Raw genomic sequence first — 27,730 nt, forward strand, 5'->3', positions numbered from 1 at the left:
TTTGAAAGTTGTTGAGTACTGATGAGTACAATATATGTACCAAGTTTGGTGACTGTAGGTGAAACTGACCCCACCACTTTAGTCAAAAGTGCCTTACATGCCTATGTGTGACCTTTTTCCCAGGCCTAATAGCAGACAACTCTGTGTGTGTGCTAAATTTTTAAGCATGTTAAGTGCCCCAAAAGCACCCATTACCTTGAAAAGAAGAATAATAATTCTTAGAAGAAACACTTTCAGTGCTTGGGCCCTAATAATACAAAAAGGCATGTCATGACCCCTTTGAGGTTGCTCAGAATGCATCATCTTTGACTGTCACACTGTATATATACAGTACATCCGTATACAGTATATATACAGTATATCCGTCCACTACAAAAATGTCCATAACTTTTAAGATTTTATTAATTTCCATGACTTTCTCAGGTCTGGAAACATCTAAATTACCAGATTTTATAGGTTTTATAGTGTTTCAATCAATTAACCATGTTTTTTACCTTTCCAGGTTTCAAAAGCATCCTCCATGATATGCCCAGTAGAACTCACTGACATGCAAATGATTAGATGCAAACATTATTTTTATTATGCCTATTATCTCCCTTTCTGTTCCACTGAAGAAACAAAGGTTTGGAAACTTCATCATGGTGAGTAAATGATGAGTAAATGAAAAGAAATTCATTTTGGGGTGAAATGCCATTTTAATGCGTACAACTCTATGATTCTTTGGGTCTTCAACCAAGTGAAAAATATTTTGTTACCATATTTGCCTGTATGTAATTAGTCTGGCATAATTATGCAGTCCACTGAGTAAGCAGCTGATAGTTTCACTGCTTGTGAAATTCAGATAGTTTAACAAAACAATACTTTGAAGATGTACTTGCAATCTTGCGTGGGAAGCAAGTTAAATTCAAAGTGGAGGAAATTAAGAAAGATCGTAGTTAGTAATGAACTGTTCTCGAGCCATTGTGCATATGTTCTTGAAAATTGCACAGACAGGCTCTTACTGTGAGTGCAGTTTGCTTAAGGGAATGTCATTAAAGATGGAAGGCAGTTTTACAAGACTAAAATGTAGAAATAAAGTTGTAAAAGGTGTCCCACTCATGTTAGATGTTATACTCTGCAACATACATGCCACATCTTTGTGAATAAAGAAGTATATCTATAGGCACTGCCACAGTGCTAAATTATCTTTATCGTCTTATGGAAAATACATTTCAGTTCCAAATGAACTAGAACCTTCAAAGCCCAGATTCAGACCAAAACCGAACCACATAACCTGGAGTAATGAAAAATTATGAAAACCAAACAATACTTTTTATAGGTGTCAATGCAAAAATGGCTGTAAATACAGTTATTATTATTATTTGTAAATAAAAGAAAACATTTTTGTACAGGCTTTTTACATTATTACTCTCAAATAATGCATTTACATTGACATAAATTGCATTACAAGTAATATTAGTCAAATCTAAGGCTACATCCACACTAATCCATTTTCATTTGGAAACTGAAAACATTGTTTTCAGAAGTGTACGTTAATAAAGAGTGTTTTCGCAAACGCTGTTTCGGTGGTCTAAAACACTGTTCTAGTGCGGATGAGAGGTGTTAACGTAGCCAAATTAATCTGCATTAATTAGGGACATTTGATAGCTTAAAAACAGATTATAAAATTAGATTTCATTAGTTCAGTTGGTAAGAATGGCAAATTATTAATCAATCTCACAAGAAATCTAAACATTGTTTAAAATGTATAGTTTAATGTTTAAAATGTGTTGTCATCAACATACAAAATAGAAGACGACAGTATACTTTGGAATGTATAAAGAATATTTATTAGAAATCAGAATTGTGATCATTTTGATAAATATGATTAATATACAATTATACCAAATGCTTCAAATATATCACAACATACCCAACACCTAGAGTTCTGAGATCAAAGATATTTTAAAGGGTAACTAAACCCTAAACCAACTTTTTTTAGTTAATGATCTGTAAGCATGGGGCTTTATTAGTACTGGTCATTGATTCAAGTAATTTTTTTGACATTTGTGTATAAAGTGTTTTAATTCTACAATATATGGTGTAAAAACGTCTGAGTGCTGCCCTCTTCAGGTTGAACGGTGGCTACTGCAGTTGAATTTTCCTATTGGCTGTTGCGGTACTTCGTGACGTAAGCGGTGACAGCTCACCACGCCAGATTCATGTACATGTCGTCTTGCGACCGTGTGAGGAATAATAATAACATAGAGTCTGACAGCAGCTGTCAATTAATCCATCACTACGAGTCTCAGGTGCCCCCCCCCCGCTCAGCCCCGCACTCGGTTCATTCCCTCAATCCCCGCCGGGGTCTGCCCACTTTTCCTGCATTTTCAAATATTTCTAATGGGTGGAGTCAGACTCTGAGCAGGTGTTTAGTTACCCTTTAATCACTAGAGAAACTCAGCGGTGCTTAAAGGGATAGTTCACCCAAAAATGAAAATTCTCTTACCATTTACTCACCCTCATGCCATCCCAGATGTGTGTGAATTTCTATCTTCTGCTGAACACAAACAAAAACTTTTAGAAGACTATTTTAGGTCTGTAGGTCCATATAATGCAAGTGAACGGTGGCCGGAACTTTGCAGGTCAAAAAAAGCACATAAAGGCAGCATAAAAGTAATCCATATGACTACAGTGGTTTGATCCATGTCTTCAGAAGTGATATGATAGGCGTGGGTGAGAAAAATATCAATATTTAAGTCCTTTTTTACCATAAATTCTCTTCTGTGCCAAGTAGGTGGCGACTGCAAATTGCTAAAAACAAAAATGGCAAAAGAAAAAAAAAAAGAGACTTAAATATCTGTTTCTCACACACACACCTATCAAATCACTTCTGAAGATATGGATTTAACCATTGGAGTCATATGGGTTACTTCTATGCTGCCTTCATGTGATTTTTGGAAGTTGTGTTCACCATTCACTTGCATTATATGGACCTAAAGAGCTGAAATATTCTACTTCAAATCTTTTTTGTGTTCTGCAGAGGAAAGACATACACATCTGGGCTGGCATGATTGTTAAATTAAAATTCTTGTTGAACTATTTCTTTAAGCTCTGTGAATTGAAACCGTTCATTCCAGTATTAGACATCACAGTCTATGGTAATCTCAGCTTGGATCTTTTTGGCCACTATATGCTAGATTCAAATGTCCAAAATAATTTTACATATTACGGTTTATTAGTCTTTGAATGGTATGAATATCAATAATGAGGGTGATAATAGTGAGTTAGAGGCATATTATAAAGCAGTCATGTAATAGACGGCCTCACTGTTCATCTGCATGGTTCAGGTGGAGATGAATTACAATTGCACAATACCTGAGGTAATTGTTTTATGCAGTTACATTTATGCAATGCAATGACCAATAGTCTCATAATTATTATGCACTATTACATATATTCATTCATTAAAACGTTTACAAAAAATATCTATAGAAATTGACTACTTTTACATCTCTTTTTTTCTGACTGTTCCCCATCCAGCAAGAGATGCTGTTTCATAGTTTGGCTTTGCCTGGCGTCAGCTGTAGGTTTTGAAGTTTCATGGCCATTCCCATATTACCAGTTATCTTCAATTTGCCTTGGAAAAATGCCTTTAAAAAGAATACAAAAACATATCAGTTCAAACATATCAATGACTCGGTGAAGTTTACAACCTTTGCTATAAAATACCATGAAATCAGAACATTTCTCATTTTAAATTTATGTTTAATTTTTGCGATACTAAAATTATTTCTTGTATCCCAGCTTAGTATACCAACCTAGTCTCAGAAAGTTAATATAACTACATTTTTGCAAACAGAGTTTCATGTGTCGCTTTTTACATTTTGCTGCAGTTTCCTGGTGAAATGAACATTAGAGGCGCTACAACAATGGTGCGTTTTATTCACTTTCACAAATGGTACTATGGCTGTTTAGGACTTAATAAACACATAGTGTTCACTCTATTACTCACACCCTGCTATGTTATTATATCAAAACACTTTAACTCTAACGCATCCTTTCAAAACTGTTCAATTTTAATGACCGCTTTTTTACAGATAATTGAATCCAATGTGATTAACTTCTGCAGGAGCTAACATGAGACCAAGCCTCAAGCCCATCCAAGGACACTCGAAACGAAAGTGAAGCTAAAGTATTATAGAAGGTACACGAAATGACATGGTTGCTTCAGTAAACATTTAGAACACTGTGGGTTAGGTTTAGGTGTTGATTTAGGGTAACAATGTTTGTTTTGTTCACCTCTCGTTTATCATTTTGAACACTATTGGTTAGGTTTAGGTTAAAAGTTTTAGGCTAGGGAGGTAAGTTTTACTCATCTGATATTCACATTAAAAATCTCGTCTGATTACAACATCATTTCACTCTCTGTTGGCGCCCCCCGCTGGACATTTCACTGTGAAACTGCAGCTGAATGTGTAATAAAGCATGTTATTTTTAGTTGCAAAAATGTAGCCATTGTCACATACATTTCATGAGATCAGGCTTTAATATACAGTGTCAACTAGACTGTAAGTAAGCCATTTGTAGGTAAGTTTCACCTAAAAGTGTAACACTTGGCACTTCCAATATATTTCACTGTTTGTTTGATCGACTGTCCAGCCCAACAGAGCAATATTGGCTTGACCAATGCCATGAGTTTAGGCCAAGGCTATCTGTTTGTACAACCAGTGGAAGACAGAAGGAGGTTTCTGGAAACGGTTTAAAAACAATGCTGGTTTCAAACATGTGATGCTAATGGCACAGAAAATACACACTTCATCTTGAATTTAAATGTTTAGACTTGCATTTGATATGATTTTTGACCATTTGTACATGCCATGAGTATGGTGGATTTGAGCTCTAAATATTTCGGATTTGCCTTTCGGATTAAACTGAAAATGATTCCTTTTATGGAGGATTGTAAAAAGAGTGGCTAAATTTACACGAGAAAGAGCTGCTATCAAACCTCTGATGTGACTGTAATGTTGTACAGATGGGCAGAGATGATGGAGGTTGGTTGAGTCAACACAGATGGCTTTTAATTACAGGGAAATAACATTTCCAACAGATTATGAAAACAATCTATTTTTCAATAGAGGAAACATTAGAGGCCATTATCCTATTTGAAACGGCATTGATACAGTGTCACAATGATGTCAACACTGGTGAAAACAGCATTTGTCTTGAATCCATGTCTCCTATCGTAATGGTCTATTTTATTTTGACACAATTGGTAGTGTGGTGACACCTGAGAGGCTATTACATATACAACTAGATTTTATATTTTTTAAGAAAATGAGAGGTGCTTGCCTGTGCAAAACCCAACTCTATGATGCTACGGTGCTGTGGGTGGTTGCCAGAGAATTGCTATCCGGTTGCTTAGGGGCTATGCGTTTTCTATCAGAAAGACTCGAGATTATTGGGATTAATACGAACGTAGAGATACTTATATAATTTGGTGTAAACCCCATCCTATGGTTCAGCACTCGGATATTTGCCTGAACCATCAGATTCTGTCAGAAGCAATGATGGCGGTGGATTTGGAGCTTACCCCCACCGAGGACGGGACCTAAACTGGTAGTGATGGGGTGGAGGGGGGTAAAAACAATGGAAGTATGCCAACAATGAGAGACAGCTAAGAGGGCTCATAAAGTGGAGGCTGTATTGTGGTTGGAGGGGATACCTGATAGAATGAATCCAGAGATCTTCCTGCTAGAACTACGCTTACGTTTACATTTCTAGGCTGGGTGGTTTAAAATCATAAGTCTAATAGTTTAGTGCAAAGTAATAGTGTACCTATCCTCAACAAGCTCTACAACGTGAACACAAAGATTTTTAGAAGAATGTTTTGCTCTGTAGGCGTATGGTGGCCATTTAAGGACTTAAACATTGATCTGTTTTTCACCCACACCTATCATATCGCTTCAGAAGACATGGATTAAACCACTGGAGTCTTATAGATTACTTTTATGCTGCCTTTATGTGATTTTTGGAGCTTCAAAGTTCTGGTTACCATTCACTTGCATTGTGAGGACCTACAGAGCTGAAATATTCTTCTAAAAATCTTTGTGTTCAGCAGAAGACAGAAAGTCATACACATCTGGGATGGCACGAGGGTGAGTAAATGATGAGAGAAATTACATTTTTGGGTGAACTATTTCTTTAAATGAAATCCCTGGCACATGCAAGCCAATCAAACCTCTTGATGTTTTCATGTTCTTGATGTCATAATGGGAATCTCAAGACTAACACTACTAAAGTATGACAAGACTGCGCTACAGGGCAGGGCAGCAGGTACATTCATGCACCACGGGGTGCTAATATCAATTCAGGCAATGCTTTTCTCTTGGTGAATCACGCAAGTAAACGTGTCCACTTTGCATCAATCGGGCTGCTGCGGTTGAGCCAATGACAGTATATTTTGGGGTTTTACTTGTTGCTTTTTGCTTTAAGACTAACACTTCTTGTAAATAAGCAGACACCACTATCAATGCTTGAGATTTTCAACCCAGCATACACCCTTCTTAAACCACAATGAGGGTGACTATCAAACTACCAAAAAAGACCAAAACCTAAACACACATCATGGGGTTTTTTGCACTAATGTCATTTCCTCATGTCCCCAGAGCTGCACGTCAAAAATCTTTGATAAAAATAAGAGCGAAATAATCACATTTCTAAAAATGTTCTATACATTCTATACATAGTATTACATTCTCTTAATACCTTTTTACCTTGACCAACCCAATAGAAATCTGAATTTAAGCCATCTAAGCTTGACCGGAATGATTTAGAAAATCTTTAACATGTACCTTTAATGAAAGTTTCATAGACAAAAAGTTACAGACCAATATACAGTACATATGTAATTACGAAGACCCATAACATTTTGATTTCATGGGTCTTTACAGCTACACGCCATATCATTTGCACTGTCAGTTTAGAAATTCCTCTGAGACACAAAACAAAATCCTGTTTAAATTGTATGAGTGAGACAACGTGAATTCAACAGTCTGCAAAAGCTGTATTAGCTAGTGTATAATATATAACGTGTAAGTCTTGAGGAAGCCAAATTAGTAGGGCAGACAAACAATTAGTGTCTGTGGGCCACCGGACGAGCTTTAAGAAGGACTAATCCTCACGCTGGCTCTGTCCCAAAACACTTTCTAACCTAATTTAGCACACAGACTACACTGATACACATCAACTTACTAGAAATGCTTCAACGTTATTTTTCAAAATTAGAAACACAAAAGCAGAACTTAACAGACCACATAAACAACTCCTCATCAGAACTTACTGTTTGTGGATTCATTCGGCCCGTCATCAAGTCAAGAAGATCTGCGTCAGACATAGCGATGGTGCAGTCAGACTTTTTACCTGTGTGGGAAGTAAACAGTCAATTATATATATATAAAAACAAACAAACACATTATCTTGTTTATCATTTACATTATCTAGTCGCTGTTTGTTTGAGAGACTAGGATTCAGTGAAAACTCTTCACATACCCGGATCATTGGTCACTGAGCCTTTGCCATTTTTCACATCCACGACCCACAATGCCTCACTTCCACCTGGACCATCCTTCACTTTGAAGGTGAAAACACCACCGATTTTCTTCACAAACTCCTCTCCCTCCTGCGAAAAATAAATCAGTGAGAAATTGGATTTTCAAGCCCATTTGAATGCTCAACTTGACTAGAATAAAATATGCTGTTAATAAAACATTGATATGAATAGCGCATAATGATGACAAAACTAACTGAAGAACATTCCAATTAAAAAAATTAACTTAATTAACTAAATAAATGCAATTCAATTTCTTCCTTCAACGATTTTTAGAAGAATATTTCAGCAGGTCCATACAATGAAAACAGGTCCAGAACTTTTAAGCCCCAAAAATCACATAAAGGCAGCATAAAAGTAATCCATAAGACTCCAGTGGTTTAATCCATGTCTTCAGAAGTGATATGATAGATGTGTGTGAGAAACAGATCAACATTTAAGCACTTTTTTTTTTTCTATAAATCTACTTTTAAACAGCCCTACTATGTGCGAGTTCTTCTTCTGTTTTTTGGTGTTAATCCAGGATGGACTTCAAAGACATTAATCATTAATCTTACAGTTCATTTAAAATATTATTATTTTTTAACAATGGCCAATAACACTCATCTTAAACCTTGACCTGCACATAAATAACTAATATTGTCGTTATATTCATGTTGTTTATTCAGAGGGGAACTTGGATTCTCCCAAGGTTATTTTGTGCTCCTTACCACAGTCACCTTCAGCTTGCTCGCTGGGGTTCTAAATACAATTATTATTATAACACAATTTACAATCATATTTAATCAAACTACACAACATCACCTTTTAATTTCTTTTTTGGTAATGCATGATTTTTCAATAAAGCTGCTTTGAACGATGTGTGTTGTGAAAAGCGCTGTACAAATAAAAATGACTTTACTACAGAGCTGATATATTATTTGTGTTCTGCAGAAGAAATAAAGTCATACACATCTGGGATGGCATGAGCGTGAGTAAATGATGAGAGAATTGAATTTTTGGGTGAACTATCCCTTTAAATAAGCATAAATTAAGATTTAAAACTATGCTGACTTAATTAAAAAAGTCATTTAAGATGTATTTTAGACGTCATCCAGGGATATTATTCAGTTTAGGAAATAAGCCACATGAGTCATTGTTCATTCTCGTCTTTCTGCTTTTTAGGTCTAATAGGGGAGCAAAAGCCACAAAGAGATGAATCCCAAAGCACTGGCAATGTACAGAGGCACAGAGTCTTTTTTGTGTGATATAACTGGCACCCCATTCCTGATGAATTACCTCCTGTATTTTCTTTTCTATCTCCTTGAAGACAGCATGGGCTTTGAACCCCGCAAGGTCAATGGACGCGTTGGTGGGCACTGCAGCGATCCGAGAGCTGAGAAAGTTTAGAACAGAAAGTTCAGTGTGTATGTGTATGAACTCGAGCATATATGCCCCATTTCGAGTCCAAAGTTTGGCTTTACAGTACATGTCTGATGAAAATACATGATATAAGAGAGAGAAATTCATTAGGTTGAATATTCTAATATCTCAACAGAAGATATGGTTAAGCTAACTCTGTGTGTTTCATCCAGTCATGATGCATGAGGGCACTGATGTTGGCTTTTTTCACACATGTGTATGTACTCATGTATGAAGGTCATATAGCCATATCAGACTTGGCTTTTGTACCCTATTTCAATATGCTTGCACAAATATGTAACTAAGCCTAATCGTTCAAGTCTAGGTTACCATCTTTAACACTAAATAAAAAATAACTAGGATTTAAAAAGATAAGGGACTTTTATCTGAAATATTATAGAAATCTAAATGCCATTAATCATGTACTTTAAAGCAGGTGTCAAAATAAACATTCTGAAACTGATATTATATCACTATAGAAGTTTTGGAGATCTGACCAAACTTGCACATTGCTTGAAATCAATTCTGAATCATATCGATAAAATCTGATTCAAGAGGTCAGCTGGATATATATGGACCAGAAATGTTTGTCAGCATGTCTTAGTTTTAAACACTCTTACCTTGTTTCCTGAGGGAATCCCATTCTGTAAAGAGTGACCACCACTGCTCCACCGAGACCAATGTTGTGTTGCAAGGCAACCTTTGCCCTAGGGACCTGCCGTGGCCCCGCCTCCCCTCTCAGCTGCCAGCAGAGCTCTGCACACTGAGCCAAACCTGAACCAGGAAAATAGGCCACAGTTCATCCACCACCTTCTCCACCTTCTCTGAGTCTATATTAATGTCTATGTTTCTATGATCCAGTAATTCTAATTTCATTTTAATAATTACTATTATACAACAGTAAGTCTATATTATACAGTAAGTTTTGGTCCTCTAATCTGATTGGACAAATTATTTTCCTGAGTGCTGATATTTAGTATAACAGCACAGGGACACTTCAACAGTTTGTATCACTCTGCTTTTCTGTGTTCGTGGCATTCCAGACAATAAATAATGATTTAATTAATTACATAATTGATGAAATATTTAACCATTTTCATAAATTATTTTAAATAGTTATTTATTGACATTTTATGAAATTATAAATAATTTATGAATATTAAAATAATTGACAAAACTTAAAGAATATCACAAATATTTTTCTTTAAACCAAAGGTTTTACGGTAACTACATATTAACGTTTAATTCCAAACTAGCTAGCTAGTGCCAATTGAGTGACAGCATCATTTTGGCTAAATTTGCAACCCTGTTACTTCAAAACCCATAACAGTATTTTTATTTATTCAATCTATTTAATTCTGATGTTTACTTAATGTAGACAATAACAAAATCCCACAAATCTTATCCCCAATTTTGGTAACAGGGTTGATAAAATTGTGTACATCAAATACAATAGAAAATAAAATGTCTCATAAAATATTTATTTTGATTTTCCGAGGTTGACGAACAACATTTTGTTCATGTAAGTAACACTTACAAAAAAAAATAAAAAATCATATTTAAAGAGTTGAAGGCCATATTTGTGGAAAGTACCTGGTAATGAATGATGTACAATTTCTACACAACAAGATATCATGCTGTCCATGCAGAGCAGAGGCTACTCTCTTCTATCATTAGGACGTCTGATGTCTTGACACAAAGGCTGACAAAAATTCAATTATTTGTCAAATTTAAGATAAAAATACACATTCTAATGCACTGACGATGGCTTATGGGGTCGTTCACATCAATTGAATTCTTGGGTTTAAACAAACGTACTGCAAAGAATAAAACAAAATGCAGGTGTTTAAAAGGCAGAATTTCCTTTTAAATTGGCTTCTAAACAAATGCATCGCTCCTGCATTAGACACTGAACAAACAGCGAGACACGACGCAACGGTCAAAGATGTCCATCTAGCCTAGAGCATACTTACAAAGAAAAAGACGTGAACCACCACTTAGGTGGAGGTCTTCGTAAGTTGTGTCATGCTTGTTCTCATTTGCTTCTCACTGCATAACCATTAGGTAACTATGGTTGCATGGTATACCAGCTCTACGGTAGTATCGTGATTCTAAAGCTTCAAAATACTGCCGGAACCACAGTATTTTTAAATGGTAGTACCATTAATATGGCAGTACCATAAGATGTTGTATGTGCCGTAGTAAATATTCTATTCACTAATGCCTTCATTTGTATCAGACCTACGTCTGCAATGACATTCAAAATGAAGTCTTCCAGCAACCTTATTTAACACCTTTGGACACATCCCACTGCTTCTGCAGAATACACACCAATTAATTCAACTTAATTTAACCTAAATGCTTTATCTAAACATTTATAGATTCACAAATAGGCTGTGGCAGCGGGGGTGTGGTGTAAGTGCCCTTACCGCTTCCCTCTCACCGGACGTGCACTTGACCACACCCCCGCTGCCACATAGGCTTTTCAGCATTACACTATCTTTATTATTATGTTATTAACATTCCAATAATCACAGAATAATGGAATAAAAGTTTAAAACCATTGCCATCTGAACCAGCTGTTTTGATGCGGCTAAGTTTTTTTTAAACATCAATCTAAGAATGTATTAGATAACAAGTTAGTCTATTTGAGCCTTCTTCCAGTTCATCCATCAGTTATTTCACCACTTCCAGAGTAACAAGTAGAATGGCTAATTCTCTTAAGATTCAGTTCAATTGACATTGCGTCACTAAGCTGAAACTTATGGGGAGTGTCCTTCTACACAACCTAGTTGAAAACCTTCAACAATAACACCAGGATTGGCTATGGTGTTTAAGCCCCACCTTTTTATGGTCGAAGCTGTATGGTATAAAAGCGGGCACGCAAACACCATTCCTCAGAATTTTCTTCCTTCAAGACCGTGATTCATCTCTCGTCTAGATGCCCTCTACTACTTTGCCGTCAACCTACATGAGTCAGCGGGCAGGATCTTCATGGCAAAAAGAAGACTCTCCACTCCCCTGCAATGTTCCAGCAAACATTTACTTCACCTCGCCACTTGACTCTTCGCTGGTGAATGGCCCTCTTCAGCATCCTATTTCCCTGTGGCGCTTCAGCATATATATATATATATATATATATATATATATATATATATATATATATATATATATATATATATATATATATATATATATATGTGTGTATACACACATGTTCGCATGTGGAAATCACACCCCATTCATCCTTAAAAACTGTATTGACTGATGTCTGCACTGGCTGGAAAAGCATACTCAGCGACAGGCCAAGCTGGTTCAGCACTCCAAGCGATGGCGGTGCACCAAGTTTTCCAAGCTACACTCCTCAAGCAATTGGACAAACAAGGCTATGATCCAGAGACATTCAAAGAGCTCCATACCGCTACAGACAGTGCTGCGAGCCAAGAAAGTCACTGCACAGGCCATTGACAAGTCAATGGGCAACCTGATGGTTTTGGATCGTCACATCTGGCTGACTCCCATGGAAATGTGTGACGTGGAAAAAGTGCTCTATTTGATGTCTCCAGCTGGCCTTTTCCAGTCGGCCTATGTGGACAGAATTGCTGAATGCCTCAGCAACACTCACAAGCTTTGAGACATTTTATGCCAAAATGGAGCAGTACTTCATCACAACCTGCTTGCTCCCGCTCTGTCTCGGGTTAGTGCCCAGCTAAAAAGCCCATGCCTGCTGCCGAGCTGCCAGTAAAGCTACGCAAGCCGTGGCACAAAAGAAGATGCAGCGCAGAGGGGGAACCACACAATGCTGTTCCCCTCTTCCCCACTGCTGTTTGTCGGGAAAGGAATATTGTTGTTCAAAATTTTGTTTCTGATAACATGCAATAAATTACATCGCTTGTTGCGCACGAGACGCTCCCTCTTTTTCAATAAAAGAGCTCTTTTTTTCACTTCAAAGCCCACATATTATGCACAACTGCTTCCAAATGGTGAGCAGCACATTATATCACACAATGAACAAACCAAATTTCCCTCTGTCCCATTACATGGACACGCTGCAATTTTCCGACTGGGTGCATCTAACATGGTGTGGTGGTGGGGGTGTGGTTAAGCGCTGGTTTATGAATGGAGAGCAAGATCAGGAGATGAGAGCGGTGAGGATCATCTCCTGGCAATGATTGTCTCTTAACAGCTGCTTGTCATTGCAGCGAGTGTGGAGACGGGCTTTAAAAGTGAGCCAGACACCAGTCAGGAGAGACTGAAAAATGTATATATGTCTGCTGAAAAGCATAGTTCTTAGTGTGACCACTGAAAATTTGAATATTGCGTTTAAAAGAAATAAAAGATACCATTTGAGTTGGATTCGTCGTCTCCCACTTCCTCATATGCAAAGTCAAATAGGACAAGGAAACTCTTCTATTGGTTGTGCCGAAGTGGCCTAATCAGTCCTAGATTCCAGAAAGTATAGAGCTTTTGGACAGCCCTCCATGGGAAATACAGCTGAGGACGGATCTCCTCTCTCAAGCGCAGGGCACAATCTGGCATCCCCAGCCCAACCTGTGGAACCTGCATGTGTGGTCCCTGAACGGAGCGCACTAAACATACCAGAACTGATTCTATAAACACCATTTTACAGGCTAGAGAGCCATCTTACAAGGATCCCTTGCACTGAAATGGAATGTTTTCACTAATTGGTGCATTTCACACGCCAAAGACCCAGTGAACTGCCCCATACCTGAAATTTTTACATTTCTTCAAGAGCGATTGAATGCAGGGCTCACTCTGTGGTATTGTGAAGCTTGAATCCAAGGTTGTACTATTGCACCGCTAAAGGCTACTGTGCAACATTAAGTCAACACTGAACCGTCTATTGAAGCATTTGTTTCTCGTTTTCTGTTTTACTTTAGATTTGAGAATATGAACTGGCTAAATCTTTTACCTTTATCATTATATGCACTATTTTTAACAGCCAAATATGTTCTTCGCAATAGACAATAGCTACGGCATGGTGCTGAAAGGTTTATTTTGATTCGTTGCACCCTCTTGTGGACATAGCAGACAATGTCGAATTAAAAACCAGATGTCTTGTAGATTTTCCCCCTACCTGAAATAATATCTTTAAAATGTAATATTATTAAAATTTTGGTAATATTTCAGTGAAAAATTCTAATATAGATGACAACTCTAGTTGACACCCCACCTTAATCCCTCAGTCCTGACTCTAGTGTTACCACTCAGGCTGATCTATTTATCCTGTTGGGTTGAACTGCTTTTGCTCTGTTTTGCTCATTATCCCAACAAGATAAGGGACTTAGGCAGTCAGTGCACGTGTGTAGCTCAAAACTCCTCATCAAAGAGGTGAGGATCGAGAGGACTGTGAAAACTGTCAATGTTGTGATATTAAAAATTTTGTGATTGGAGGAAAAATATACATATTCAGATATGAAAGATAGATTCAGGCTGGTAATTAGACCTCCAAGAGTCACAGAAACATTTACTAAGTCTCACAGGTGCACCTCAGAGATCAGACAAAGCACAGTATGTCAAAACTGTGAGGAAGCATTAGGCAGGAAAAAGGAAACCACTTAACCAATGAGGCATTAGAGATGATGTTGTAGATGGCGACAAAAACACCTCAAATATGAACAGATTCTGTTTGATCCATGTTCCCACAAAATGATGAATCAAATAAGAGAAATCAAGTGACCTTTAACCTCCTCCACCAGAGCTCTCCATCTGTTCATGCTTTATTCAAGCCCGCCTAGAAAGTTCTTTCTTATGATTTTGGAAATAGTAATTACGTTGGCTTGACAAAGTAAACATACTCTTATGAAATGACTTTTTGTGTGTGTTTTTCCTAAATCTCTAAACCAAGACCAAAATGATAAATTATAATTCCTTGAGCTTTCAAGCTACATTCACTAAATTCGGCATGGTCCTTCAGACTGTTCTGACTCGCATTGCTTTACCTTTTCTAACTAAACGGAATAACAGTTTTCGCACAGCTGACAATCAAAGATCTGGAAAATTCCATAGACATTGACATTGGATTACGTATTTAAAATACAAAATATTAGTTACCATTTAAATTGTTGGCAATCAGAATACAGTTACATTACAAAAATAACTTAATTTAATTTAAGTTATTAAATTAGTTAATTTAATTTAATAGATCAGAACAAAAATGAGCATCACTTTATTGACCCTTAGGACACATGACCATAACATGCAGGTGTTACCCTCTGTTTTTTATGATGAATCTTGTAAAAAGAATCCATTTTATGATCATCGAAAGGGCTTTTTTCTAGATCGCTGGCCCACTGCAGACACACATATTTTTTTCTCCAATCTATTACTTGACCATGTTTGAAAGTGCATGAAACATTTGAAAAGTTGTGCCATAAGTTTCATGAGAACACTAGGAAGAACAATTCAACCCATCGCAAACTCAAACAGACATGTTTTACAGTTGTAACAAGGTTAAGGATGTGAAAGGTGGAGGCGGGAACCGGCTGAACAGTCAAAATAATATTTAATAAGAAATTAAACAAAAAGACATAGAACACAAATGCACACATGGCAGCTGTATGTGGCTCTCTCTCTCTCGAACTGCCACGTTCCACCACATTTATCCCTCTCCTTGGCTGATTAGCCCAATTGGGGGCCGGGCGTGCATAGGCCCAGCCCTCTTCCACATCACAACAGTGTTTTCAGAAAACCGGCATCTTTTCGCAGTGGAGAGAGAAGCTCACATGCTCAAGGTTGCCTTGAAAAATTAAATATTTTACTTGCATGATTAGTTCTATGTAATACATGACACAATTGGTCTAAATGGGATGGTAAGGGGGGATGGTGATTTTATAAGAGGGATGCTTTTTGGAATCGCCTCGTATCTCCCCTCAACTCAAGCCCTGGTTACAATACAAAATCTATTCCTCTATCTATCTTTCTGAAAGTTATATTTAAAGGTCTGCTTGACTATCTATCTATTGTATTTTTTTTACTTTCAGACAAAGGCTTTTTTCAAGCCATTATCAAAGTTTGTCTTGACAACTTTACTGATCCTTTACCATTCTAGTTACAATGTTATTGCGTTAAAGAGATTTTGGTCAGAATTAAATATACATGGTAGGAAATTCCCTATTTCTTTCTGTTTTCTTCACTTCCCTACTGCCAGGTGGCTTATTTACTGTTTGCACTTCAATCAGAGTGTTATCTAATCGAGTATGCACATTCCTTTACACTTGGCCAGATAAATGTGTCTCTACAAAAAGTAAATAAATCCAATCTACTATTCTCATGCTATATGAAAACTATTTTTGCATTGAAGCTAATGCTGTGCAGCAAAGTTTTATTATGATTTCACAATAATATGTTTTTATAAATTTTAGAGATTTTCTGTTGAATGTCAAACTTCCATATGCCATCGAAGTGCTGTTTTATAACAGTAAAGTTTACATATGTGACCTGAACAACCTGACTGTGAGTAACTCAAGCCAGCAGTGGCTGATGTATTAATTAATTATTTGAGAGAAATGCCTCCCTCTGCTGGTGGCAGTGGCAGTTCTAGGGTCAGTGGATATCTGGGGCTTAGCCCACATACATTCATGTATGCATCATAATACACTGGCTACACTTTAAAATATGTTTAGAAGTTACATAGGCAAAGAGTCCATTTTTAAATGAAGTAAAAATCTTTCAATAATTTTGTTAAAGAATACAAAACATAAAATGTATGCCTGAGCATAAAATTAGTTGGATTGAAAACATTTCAGATCTACCAACAACCACTATAGACAATCATCTGCAATCCTCTTTAATAATACTACTCTATGCTATTATAATTTGCAATCAAACTCATTGAACGTATAGGCTATACACCGATTAGCCACAATATTAAAACCACATCCCTAATGTCATGTAGGTCCCGCTCGTGCCGCCAAAACAGCTCTGACCTGCCGAGGCATGGACTCCACAAGACCTCTGAAGGTGTCCTGTGGTATCAAGCACCAAGACGTTAGCAGCAGATCCTTTAAGTCCTGCAAGTTGTGAGGTGGGTCCTCCTTGTTGGTCCAGCATATTCCATAGATGCTCAATCGGATCGAGATCTGGGGAATTTGGAGGCCAAGTCATCACCTTGAACTCTTTGTCATGTTCCTCAAACCATTCCTGAACAATGTGTGCAATGTGGCAGGGCACATTATCCAGCAGAAAGAGCCCACTGTCATCAGGGAATACTGTTGCCATGAAGGGGTGTACATGCTCTGCAACAATCTTTAGGTAAGCGGTACAAAGATTTCCCAGCAGAACATTGTCCAGAGCATAACACTGCCTCCGCTGGCCTGCCTTCTTCCCATGGTGCATCCTGCTGCCATCTCTTCCCCAGATAAACGACACACACCCATCCAGCCATCAACATGGTCAAAAAGAAAATGTGATTCATCAAACCAGGCCACCTTCTTCCATTGCTCCATGGTCCAGTTCTGAAGCTCACGTGCCCATTGTAGGCACTTTCGGCAATGGACAGGGCCACAGCATGGGCACTCTGACCGGTCTACGGCTCGGCAGCACCATACGGAGCAAGCGGTGTGTTCTGACACCTTTTTATCATGGCCAGCATTACGTTTTTCAGCAATTTGTGCTACAGTTTCTCTTCTATGGGATCGGACCAGACGGGCTAACCTTCGCTCGCCATGCACATCAGTGAGCCTTGGGCACCCATAACCCTGTCACTGGTTCACCGGTTGTCCTTCATTGGACCACTTTTGGTAGGTACTAACCACTGCATGCCAGGAACACCCCACAAGACCTTGGAGATGCTCTGACCCAGTCATCTAGCCAAAACATTTTAGCCCTTGTCAAAGTCACTCAGATCCTTAGGCTTGCCCATTTTTCCTGCTTCCGACACATGAAATTCAAGAACTGACTGTTCACTCACTGCCTAATATATCCCACCCCTTGACAGGTGCCATTGTAACAAGATAATAAATGTTATTCACTTCAATTGTCAGTGGTTTTAATGTTGTGGCTGATTAGTGTATATGTTTAAAACGTACAAATCCAGAGCCATGACACCAAGCTCTTATTCCTATTAGAAACCTTTAGTAGTTACACATCCATGAAGCAGTTAGCAGAATACATCTGGCTGTTGTAGTGCTGATGCCAGCTGAGGCTGTTTTACTACTACTTTTTTAAAATGTCCATTTCAATACACTAATAATTCTCCTCACTAAGACAAGTGCACACCTGTGAACCATTTGTCTCTAAAGCATTGAGGTAATTACATCCAAAAGTTCCAATCTCATTTGCTGGATCATATCTTCTCATTGACGATTGGCCAGTTTACATGTCAATCAGTATTTCTTGTCTGAGTGGGCAGTTATTGTCAGGAGTGAATGAATGTAAAAGGAGACAAACATTTAATTTTACTGTGTGCATAAAAACTCAAGCTTGAGCCCGGTAAACCCATCCCTAGTGCCGTGCCTGGCTGGTGGTAAGAACTGCATGCAGATATCTACATATTGAATCAATATGATCTAACTTTTGGTGATTTCATATCAGGGTTGTGTAAAAAGAGTTTATGAAACTATACCTGTAGCTCCAAGTGGGTGTCCTTTCGAGATGAGTCCTCCACTGGGGTTTATTACCCATTTACCACCATATGTATTATCACCCCGGTCAATCAGCTCCCCAGCTTTACCTGCAAAGGTGAAAAACAGAATGTTATCAACACTGCCAATAAAGGGCCCAAAATGCAGAAGGAAATATATAATATTGGGTGCTAAATGAAATGTTTCATTCATCCACCCATTCATCTCAACTTTAGATACAAGATCCAGCAATAATGCAACATTTTAATTCAGTTCTACTGCCTGTGGCTGCCTGTGGTTTGAGGTGGCGGTGGTAGAGCGGGTTGACCACTAATCGCAGGGTTGGCGGTTCGATTCCCGGCCCACATGACTCAATGTGCCAAAGTGGACTCAAAGTGTCCTTGGGCAAGACACTGAACCCCAAGTTGCTCCCAATGGCAGGCTAGTGCCTTGCATGGCAACTCTGCTGTCATTGGTGTGTGAATGTGTGTGTGAATGGGTGAAAGAGACGCAGTGTAAAGCGCTTTGAATACCGCTAAGGTTAAAAAGGCGCTATATAAGTGCAGACCATTTGTATTAATGCTTAAATCTGCTAGGTTCTGGGAACAGTTTAAAGGAGTCATATCATAAAAGGATAATATCATGATTTTACTAGGTATTTTGAAATAAAAAAAAGATAAGTGTACTATGAAAACATAATGTAACTTTCAGAATTCAAAACGTTTCCTTAGTGAACAAATACTGAATTTCTGCAACATTCTGACATCAGACAGATGAATAGACTTTAATGCCAACATTTAAACATCAATGACACATACTCGATATTCAGAACTTGGCTGACCACATCATGTTTATGTAATAAGGAGCAAGTAGAATAGATACTCTTATTCCAAAACGGTGTGTGAAAGTTCAATTAACCTCATGCTGTTCCTGTCTGTGTGTAGCACCTGCCACTCTGCATATTTATCTAAAGGTTTCCAACATCAGAAAGTTCAATATTTAACCATTTCCCTGATCATATCAGTCTGAACTTAACACTTTAAGTGGCACATTTCAGGGCAGACTGTTTTGTGAACCTGCCATATTGTTACTGAAACATGGGGAAGTTAAAAACTAATATTATGAGCAGACAGCAAACCCGCAGCTCGTGAGCGAGTGCAACACAGTGCTAATGCTCATTTCACATGCGAAGAGGGTGTTTACATCAGTGTTTTAAAGGGCACAGAAGCTAAACAAATGCCATTTTAGTGGGTAGAAAATGGTTATGAAAAAACTACATTTACAACATTATAAGTGGACCTCAGCAGAAAAAAACTTGAAATTAAACAAAACTGTTTGATATAACCCCTTTAGAGATTCTAGCCTCAAATAAAATGGGTGGGCTGTTTATTTAATTTAAAATATATACTTTTCAAGATATATCTTGTAAGCATGCTGTGAGTTAGAGATGGTCAGTCTCACCCTCTGGACACAGTCCCAGAGCTTCATAGGTAATGAGCTCATTGGCAGAGAAGCAGTCATGCAGCTCAATGACATCAACATCTGACGGCTTCAGACCAGCCTTGTCAAAACACCTCTGAGCTGCATGATGGGTCATGTCATACCCAACCTATGAATAGAGAGTAAAGGCAACATATTTACAACTCAATTACAAGTCCTCAAAACACAAAACTGAAAGATATGGTTGGAAAAAGTCAGTGAGAAATATACGAAGACAAAAATGTGAAATAAAGCATTATTTACACACATAATACACATTCTTTCCTCTTCATTATTGGGTTATTTACATCTGGTCTGTTCATGACTGATCGGAATGAATGTATTAGGGAACTAGTTCTCACAAATTCTTAGTTCTAGAGGTTATGGGGGTTGAACGCTTCTCAACAAGATGCCAATGTTACCTGCTCTTACCATTTTCAAACAGCTGTTTTCCTCAAAAGTAGAGGTGAGGTCAGTAACCATCTCCTGAGCAATGATCTCAACAGCCTTTTTCTCCAGTCCATTCTGCCTCACAAACTTCTCACTGACCAAAACCGCAGCTCCTGCTCCATCTGATGTAGGGCTTCCAGATAAGAAAGACAACATTAAAACATCCCGACAGAAGATAATGTCCCCACTATAATATGACTCAAAGTTGACCAAAAGTGTTTATTGAATATATTTCATTTGACATACACTGGTGGCAAAAAGTTTTAAATGTACAAGTTTTGCTCTTATGGAAAGAAATTGGTACTTTTATTTACCAAAGTGGCATTCAACTGATCACAATGTATAGTCAGGACATTAATAACGTGAAAACTGTTTAGAACTTCTTAAACGTCTTCAAAGAGTTCTAATCAAAAAATCCTCCATGTGCAGCAGTGACAGCTTTGCAGATCCTTGGCATTCTAGCTGTCAGTTTGTCCAGATACTCAGGTGACATTTCACCCCACACTTCCTGTAGCACTTGCCATAGATGTGGCTGTCTTGTCTGGCACTTCTCACGCACCTTACAGTCTAGCTGATCCCACAAAAGCCCAATGGGGTTAAGATCCATAACACTCTTTTCCAATTATCTGCTGTCCAATGTCTGTGTTTCTTTGCCCATGTCCTCTCACTTTCAACTGCTTTTAATTTCAGCAAACTTAACTTGTGTAAATATCTTTATGAACATAAAAAGACTCAACAACTAAGACATAAACTAAACAACATTTCTGGGGGATTATCCCTAGCCCTCACCCTCCTATCCAACAGGTCCCAGATGTGCTGAATGGGATTGAAATCCGGGTTATTCGCTGAACATGGCAGAACACTGACATTCCTGTCTTGCAGGAAATCACGCACAGAACGAGCAGTATGGCCGGTGGCATCGTCATTCTGGAGGGTCATGTCAGGATATGCCTGCAGGAAGGGTATGAGGGAGGAGCATGTATTCTACAGTGTCCTGAAAAGTGCTGAGTTTATTTCAAACTGGTGTTGAGCAGGTAGAATTCAATGAAGCTGTCAGCTGAGGACATGTGAGAACTAGAGACTCTGATGTACTTATCCTCTTGTTTAGTTGTACATCTGGCCTTCCACGTCTCTTTCTGTCCTTGTTAGAGCCAGTTGTCCTTTGTCTTTGAAGACTGTAGTGTACACCTTTATATGAAATCTTCAGTTTTTAGGCAATTTCAAGCATTGTACAGCCTTCATTCCTCAAAACAATGATTGACTGTCGAGTTTCTAGAGAAAGCTGAAGTTAATTCTCTTCATTTTTTACTTTATGTTCTTTGTCTCCTAATGTAATACTGTTAGGAGATTTTAATATACACATGGATAATCTGAATTGTGCCCTCACAAAGGATTTCCTATCATGTCTGGACAGCTTCAGACTCCAGCAGTTAATTGATTTTTCTACTCATACCAGAGGACATACTCTTGACCTTGTCTACTGTTCTGATGTAATACCTATTAACTGTACTGTATCAGATTTATCTATATCGGATCACAAATGACTATCTTTCAATGTTGATCTACCGGTATCGAAAGTGAATGTATGTTGTGACATCTTTATTCGTAATATTAAGAATATTGATTTGTCTGTGCTCTCAAATAATCTTGATAATCTATAAATTAATGAAACTGTAACTACTCTTGATGAACTGGTCTCCCATTACAACGACAGTCTTCTAAATACCCTGGACATTCTAGAACCTTTAAAAACACGTACAGTTTCTTTTTCTCATTCTGCACCTTGGTACAGCCCTGAATTACGTCAACTTAAAGCCCATGGTGTTAATATTCACAAAAGCATGTATGAAGACCATATGTTATTATATAAGGAATCTCTTCTGAAGGCAAAATCTGACCATTATACTAATCTAATTAGGTCTGCTGAGGGCAATACTAGAACTCTCTTCTCTACTGTAAATAACTTTCTTCAGTCCCCTGATACTCTACCAGCTCACATGCAATCTACAGCTTATTGTAACACTTTTCTGACCTTTATTAAGGATAAAATCTCTAACATTCACCAGCAATTGAATACCATGAGTAATGTAGCTTGCAGTTCATTTTATCCAATCTCTCATGAACCTCCCCAAATTAGTCTTATGAGTTTTGATCTCCCGACAGATATTGAAATATCCAATTTTATTCGTAATTCCAAATCATCTACTTCTCAGCTAGATCCTCTCCCCACATATTTAGTTAAAGCTTGTTTACCTTCCCTGCTGCCCATTAAAACTAAAATGATTCACTCATCTCTTATTTCTGGGTGTTTCCAGTCATCTTTTAAAACTGCTGTGATTAGTCAAATACTGAACAAACCTGGTTAAGACCCACAAATACTTGAAAATTACTGACCTATCTCCAATTCACCATTCTTTCGAAAAATTACAGCATAGAAACTGTTATGATCTGTTACTTTACATTACTGTTCACTAATGATCTGTTAATCTCAGCTGATTCCTGACTTCTGTCTATTCTCTTTCTTCTTGATTTAAGTGCAGCCTTTGACACTACCTCACACAGCATAATCTTAGAGAGATTGGTATCCATTGGTCTTAATGTCACATCTCTTGCTTGGTTTAAATCTTATCTCTCTGGTTGCACTCAGTTTGTTAAATTGAAAGATTTTTGTTTACAGTGCTCTCCAGTTCCTACTGGTGTTCCACAGGGATCTGTCTTGGGCCCTTTATTATTTATAAACTATCTTCTACATCTCAGCTGTATCTTTAGGAAATTTGGAATCCACTTTCACTGCTATGCAGATGACACCCAGCTCTATCTGTCCACCAAGCCAAATTCATCAAATTCGTCAAAGTTCCGGCCACCATTTACTTGCATTGTATGTACCTACAGAGCTGAAATATTCTTCTAAAAATCTTTGTTTGAGTCTGCAGAAGAAAGAAATATTTTTAAAATGAAAATTCTCTCATCATTTACTCGCCCTCATGCCATCCCAGATGTGCATGACATCTAGGATGGCATGAGGGCGAGTAAATGATGAGAGAATTTTCATTTTTGAGTGAACAACCTAAAAAGTTGGCTTAACCTGTGGAGTTTAGTAAACATACAAATTATGTTAGCATTAATTAAATTCTTCATAAATTCTTGAGGTCTAACAAACATTTGGAATGCATTTCCATCCCCATAAATAGTATGAAATGGTATGTGATAAATACCGAGACAATATGAAAAACAAAAATGGAAATAATTTGGAGATTGACAGGAAATGGGTCCTGGAAATTATGCAGAATTGACTCAAACCTGTGTCTCCACGTCTTGAGCATGTGCTGTTCTGCCGCACCATGGCTCTGATCTCACAGAATGTTTTAAAACATTTTGAAATTTCTGTGGATGTTCAAATGATAACAATAAGAGCATTCATCAGCGCTCTTTCTACTCACAGTCTGGTGCACTTACCAACACTGTAAGAGCGTGAGGAACTCAAAGACCTTCCTGGAGTTAATGATCTGTTCCAGAGAATATACATCCCGGAACTGAGAGTATCTGACAGGGAATATGAAGGTGGAGAATGAACAAACACTTCTTTCTCATTACTCAGCATTGGCAAAGCTGAACTGTAGACTACAATCTGTAGTTGTAAACTGTAATCTGTAGTGTAGTTTGTTTTATTTTTTATTTTTTCAGTTACTTTATTCACCTCTTACAAAACTAGAACAGTTTTTGAACAGAAATAAAACAGGGATTGCCCTGTTAGTCAAACTTACGGGTTATTGATGGAATGCTTGTGGTTCTTCCAAGCAATTTTGGCAAAATGCTCTGGTTTTGTGCCTTGAAAACATAAACAACATTTTGTAAAACGGATAGTTTGGAGTCTAAATTCTGACTGGATGAGCCATGTTCGAAGCTGATTTTAGTCAAGTTGCTACGTTGCTTGACTGCTGCAAGTAACCTACACTTAGGCCCCATTTATTAGCATTTATTCCCTTAAGAAAACAGGCTTCTTTTACAATGCATTGACTGAAAACAGAAACATAGTTGTCCCAAGTAATCCAAAGTATTCAAATATTCAACACTTCCACTAAGGTCTTACCATACTTTTCCATGTGTTCTCTACCAGCGTTGCCGAACATCTGAGGGGCAGCTGGAGCCGCTGCTATCCCATAACGGTTGATCATCACCTCCATGTGCTTGTCCATGGGGTTGGTTCTGTCCATGTACTGCAAACCCAAGAGATTACATGAGACACAGTCTGATGTGCTTTCTTACTGATACTGTACCGAGCTGCACAGCATACCTTTGAAGACAGCGAACCTCTTTCCATCTTCTCAAAGCCCAAGGCAAGAACACAATCAGCCAGTCCTGACAGGAGCAGCATCATTAACCATTTATGCATTTATTTAGTTAGTAGTCATGTAATAAACAGAATAGTTATTGCAAAATACATTTTGCGATAATGAATGAAGTCTGATGACTATACATTATCCCTTACATAATTGGGTAGCAGCAAAACTTTGACCATACATGTTTAATACCACTGCATCAGCATTTGCTGAAAAAAACAACAACAGTGCAGTAAATCATCTCACCTCCTTGAATGAGTTGACGGGCCATAAAGAGTGCTGTGGAGCCAGTAGAGCAGTTATTGTTGACATTTACTATTGGGATGCCTGACAGACCCAGACTGTGATAAATAGCCCTTTGACCACATGTGGAGTCACCTGTATAGACAGAGAAAAACCAGCAAAAACCCACCAGCTTAAATGTAAGTCAATGTATATGGCATGTTATATAAAATATTATATAAAATATTGCCAATAATATGACATACCATACACGTAGCCTACACATGCTTGCTGGATGGCAGAATATTTGATTCCAGCATCTGCCAGGGCTCTTTCTCCTGTGTCACAACAGACATGATCAGACAACAGAACTTTAATACTATTGGCTACAATATGCTTAATAATTGCTCAAAGGGGTCATGACATGAAGAATCCAATTTTCCTTGATCTTTTGACATTTAAGAGGTCATTGTTCAATACTGTATGTTTCAGAACTCAAAACTCCTTTTCAGTGCAAAAAGAGCAATTGTTGAAACCAAGCTGCCAAAATGACTTGTTCTGTACTTCCTCCACATTGTGATGTCACACTGTGGTAGACATTAACATCTGACCACCTCCACAACAACACATCAACTCCTATTTTACCTTTAATCACTTCGGTAGCCCAACCAGTATTGGTGAGCAGTGAGATGATAAGTAGAGAGAGCAGATCAGTCAAGAGCAGAGAGCCCATCAGAACAGTGGATGTTTACGGTCAATTCTTAAAGGAGAAGCAGCACCAAAACCGAGTGTTTCTGACAAAGGGTCAGAATGAGGGTGGAAAATCATCATGTTTTACAAATATATTACTGTTTTTTTTGTGCAAAAAAATAAAATAAAACTTTAACATTATACATGAACCTAAATGAACATATTCAAATAATAAAATAAGGTATGTCATGACCCTTTTAACTAATTAAATAGAGTTGGAATAGTTGGAGAAGGTTTATCAACTGCACCTGCTTCTTTGGCCATGTCTGGGTAATCGATGTCTCTCACACCTGGCTTTTCAAACTGAAAAACATGCGAAAAGTATGGCTGAATTATGACCTTTTTTGGAACTACAGGAATGCAGTTGTACATTTTTAAAAGTTGAAGAACTTTTGGATATTGCTTTACAGTATGTTTACTTTAATTAGTATATTTAGGGTTTATCATATAGCACTTTCCATGAATAGGGTACAAATTGATGTCCTGTTGACTTTTAAAGCAATAAAGGCAAACATCAGATGAATAGTAGATAGTTATAAACCCACTGGGATGTCTTCACATTCAATTAATTCGCCAAGCATTCAACCCTGTTCCCAAATTTATTCTAAGAAAAATTATCAATAAAAATAAAAAATTAAATTAATAATAGGCTAATATACGTTTATCAACAACAAACCAACATTTGGTCCCAATCTAGTTAGGTCCTGCTTCATTCAATTCTTATTTCTAGAAAATAACATCTTCATGGTTGTTTAACTGATTTTATATCACATTGTTTATTGCAAACATTATAGATATTTTATGTGTTTGTGCGTCTATGTTGTGGAGAAAACAATTAAAAAAAAAAGGTTTACCAAAAATGCAAAGACCCAATTCATTCCTCAAGAGCCACATGGTGCAATTCAACTTCCACACCACTAAGGGCCGCAATACTAACTACATCTACTTAAACAACGACCATCATGTAGCCTTGATCTGTCCTCACATTGTGCAAGTTGCAACCCAGATTCAGTTGTTTTGCACAGTAAACTTTGACACATATCAATCAGGCTCATATTTACAGATAAAAGTGAGACTATTGGCATTGCGTTTGTAAGAAAGGACTTCAGCACTGTCCTGCAGTTATTACTCAACACAGGTCACATTCACACACTGAATCTCTCTGATAAGAAACTTTAGAGCATTGCATAACTCAGCTGGATGGTGTGGCATGCATATAATATACTTATTCATCACACTGCATCTCTCATATCATGCTATATGACTGTAGCAACATGGCTAGTACAGCAGAATATAATTGATAAACATGCTAACTACGGTAGTTTAATGAAATGTATTACGTTAAAGTCACTAAAAGCTTCCGTTTAATTATTCAACTCTAAATCCTTTGAGATGTACTCCCATATTTCACCTCAGTATGAGCTGTTACGAGCAAGCTAGCCACCATTGTGTTTATATATTTTTAAATTAGCAAGCCAAACTATATAGCGCTAACATATAAGCACAAATCAGGCGTATTTACCTTTGTCATTCCCACCCCAACGACAAAAACTCTGTTTCTTGCTGCAGCCATCTTTATGATTTGCACTGTGACAGTAAAACTGAACTTCGCAGTGCACACAAGGTACTAAACCACAGCTGATCATAACACCCACCCACCACTGTATGCAATACAGTCAACGGCCCATAGATGGCGCTCAGTCAACAGAATTTGTGGCATAATGTTGATTACCACAGTCTACATTGAGGCACTTACAACGGAAGTGATTCTATAGTAGTGGGGACAATCCGTAAACATTAATATACTCTCTGTTTCAACTGTAAAGCCACAAGACATAAACACTATGCGTGTTAACCTGATTTTAGCGTGGTAAAATCAATTACTAAATTTTCTATGTAAAGTTAATCCAATTTTT

At 37.7% G+C, this 27,730-nt stretch overlaps 1 protein-coding gene across 1 annotated transcript; it reads right to left on the minus strand.

Moving 5' to 3' along the window:
* Positions 1–1,773: 1,773 nt before the first annotated feature.
* Positions 1,774–27,456, minus strand: scp2a (sterol carrier protein 2a). The gene is made up of 16 exons (XM_052134591.1): positions 27,337–27,456; positions 26,063–26,117; positions 25,331–25,402; positions 25,089–25,220; positions 24,797–24,861; positions 24,593–24,719; positions 24,267–24,330; positions 23,959–24,045; positions 20,485–20,635; positions 20,035–20,182; positions 18,576–18,683; positions 9,610–9,763; positions 8,867–8,963; positions 7,531–7,660; positions 7,322–7,401; positions 1,774–3,632 (listed from the first exon to the last, which is right to left on the minus strand). The coding sequence occupies exons 1-16, from the start codon at positions 27,385–27,387 to the stop codon at positions 3,537–3,539; spliced, it is 1,617 nt and encodes a 538-aa protein (XP_051990551.1). The 5' UTR covers positions 27,388–27,456; the 3' UTR covers positions 1,774–3,536.
* Between the last annotated feature and the right edge of the window lie 274 nt (positions 27,457–27,730).

The sequence above is a fragment of the Xyrauchen texanus genome, chromosome 9 (genome assembly GCF_025860055.1).
Source record: "Xyrauchen texanus isolate HMW12.3.18 chromosome 9, RBS_HiC_50CHRs, whole genome shotgun sequence".
Taxonomy (NCBI): Eukaryota; Metazoa; Chordata; class Actinopteri; order Cypriniformes; family Catostomidae; genus Xyrauchen; species Xyrauchen texanus.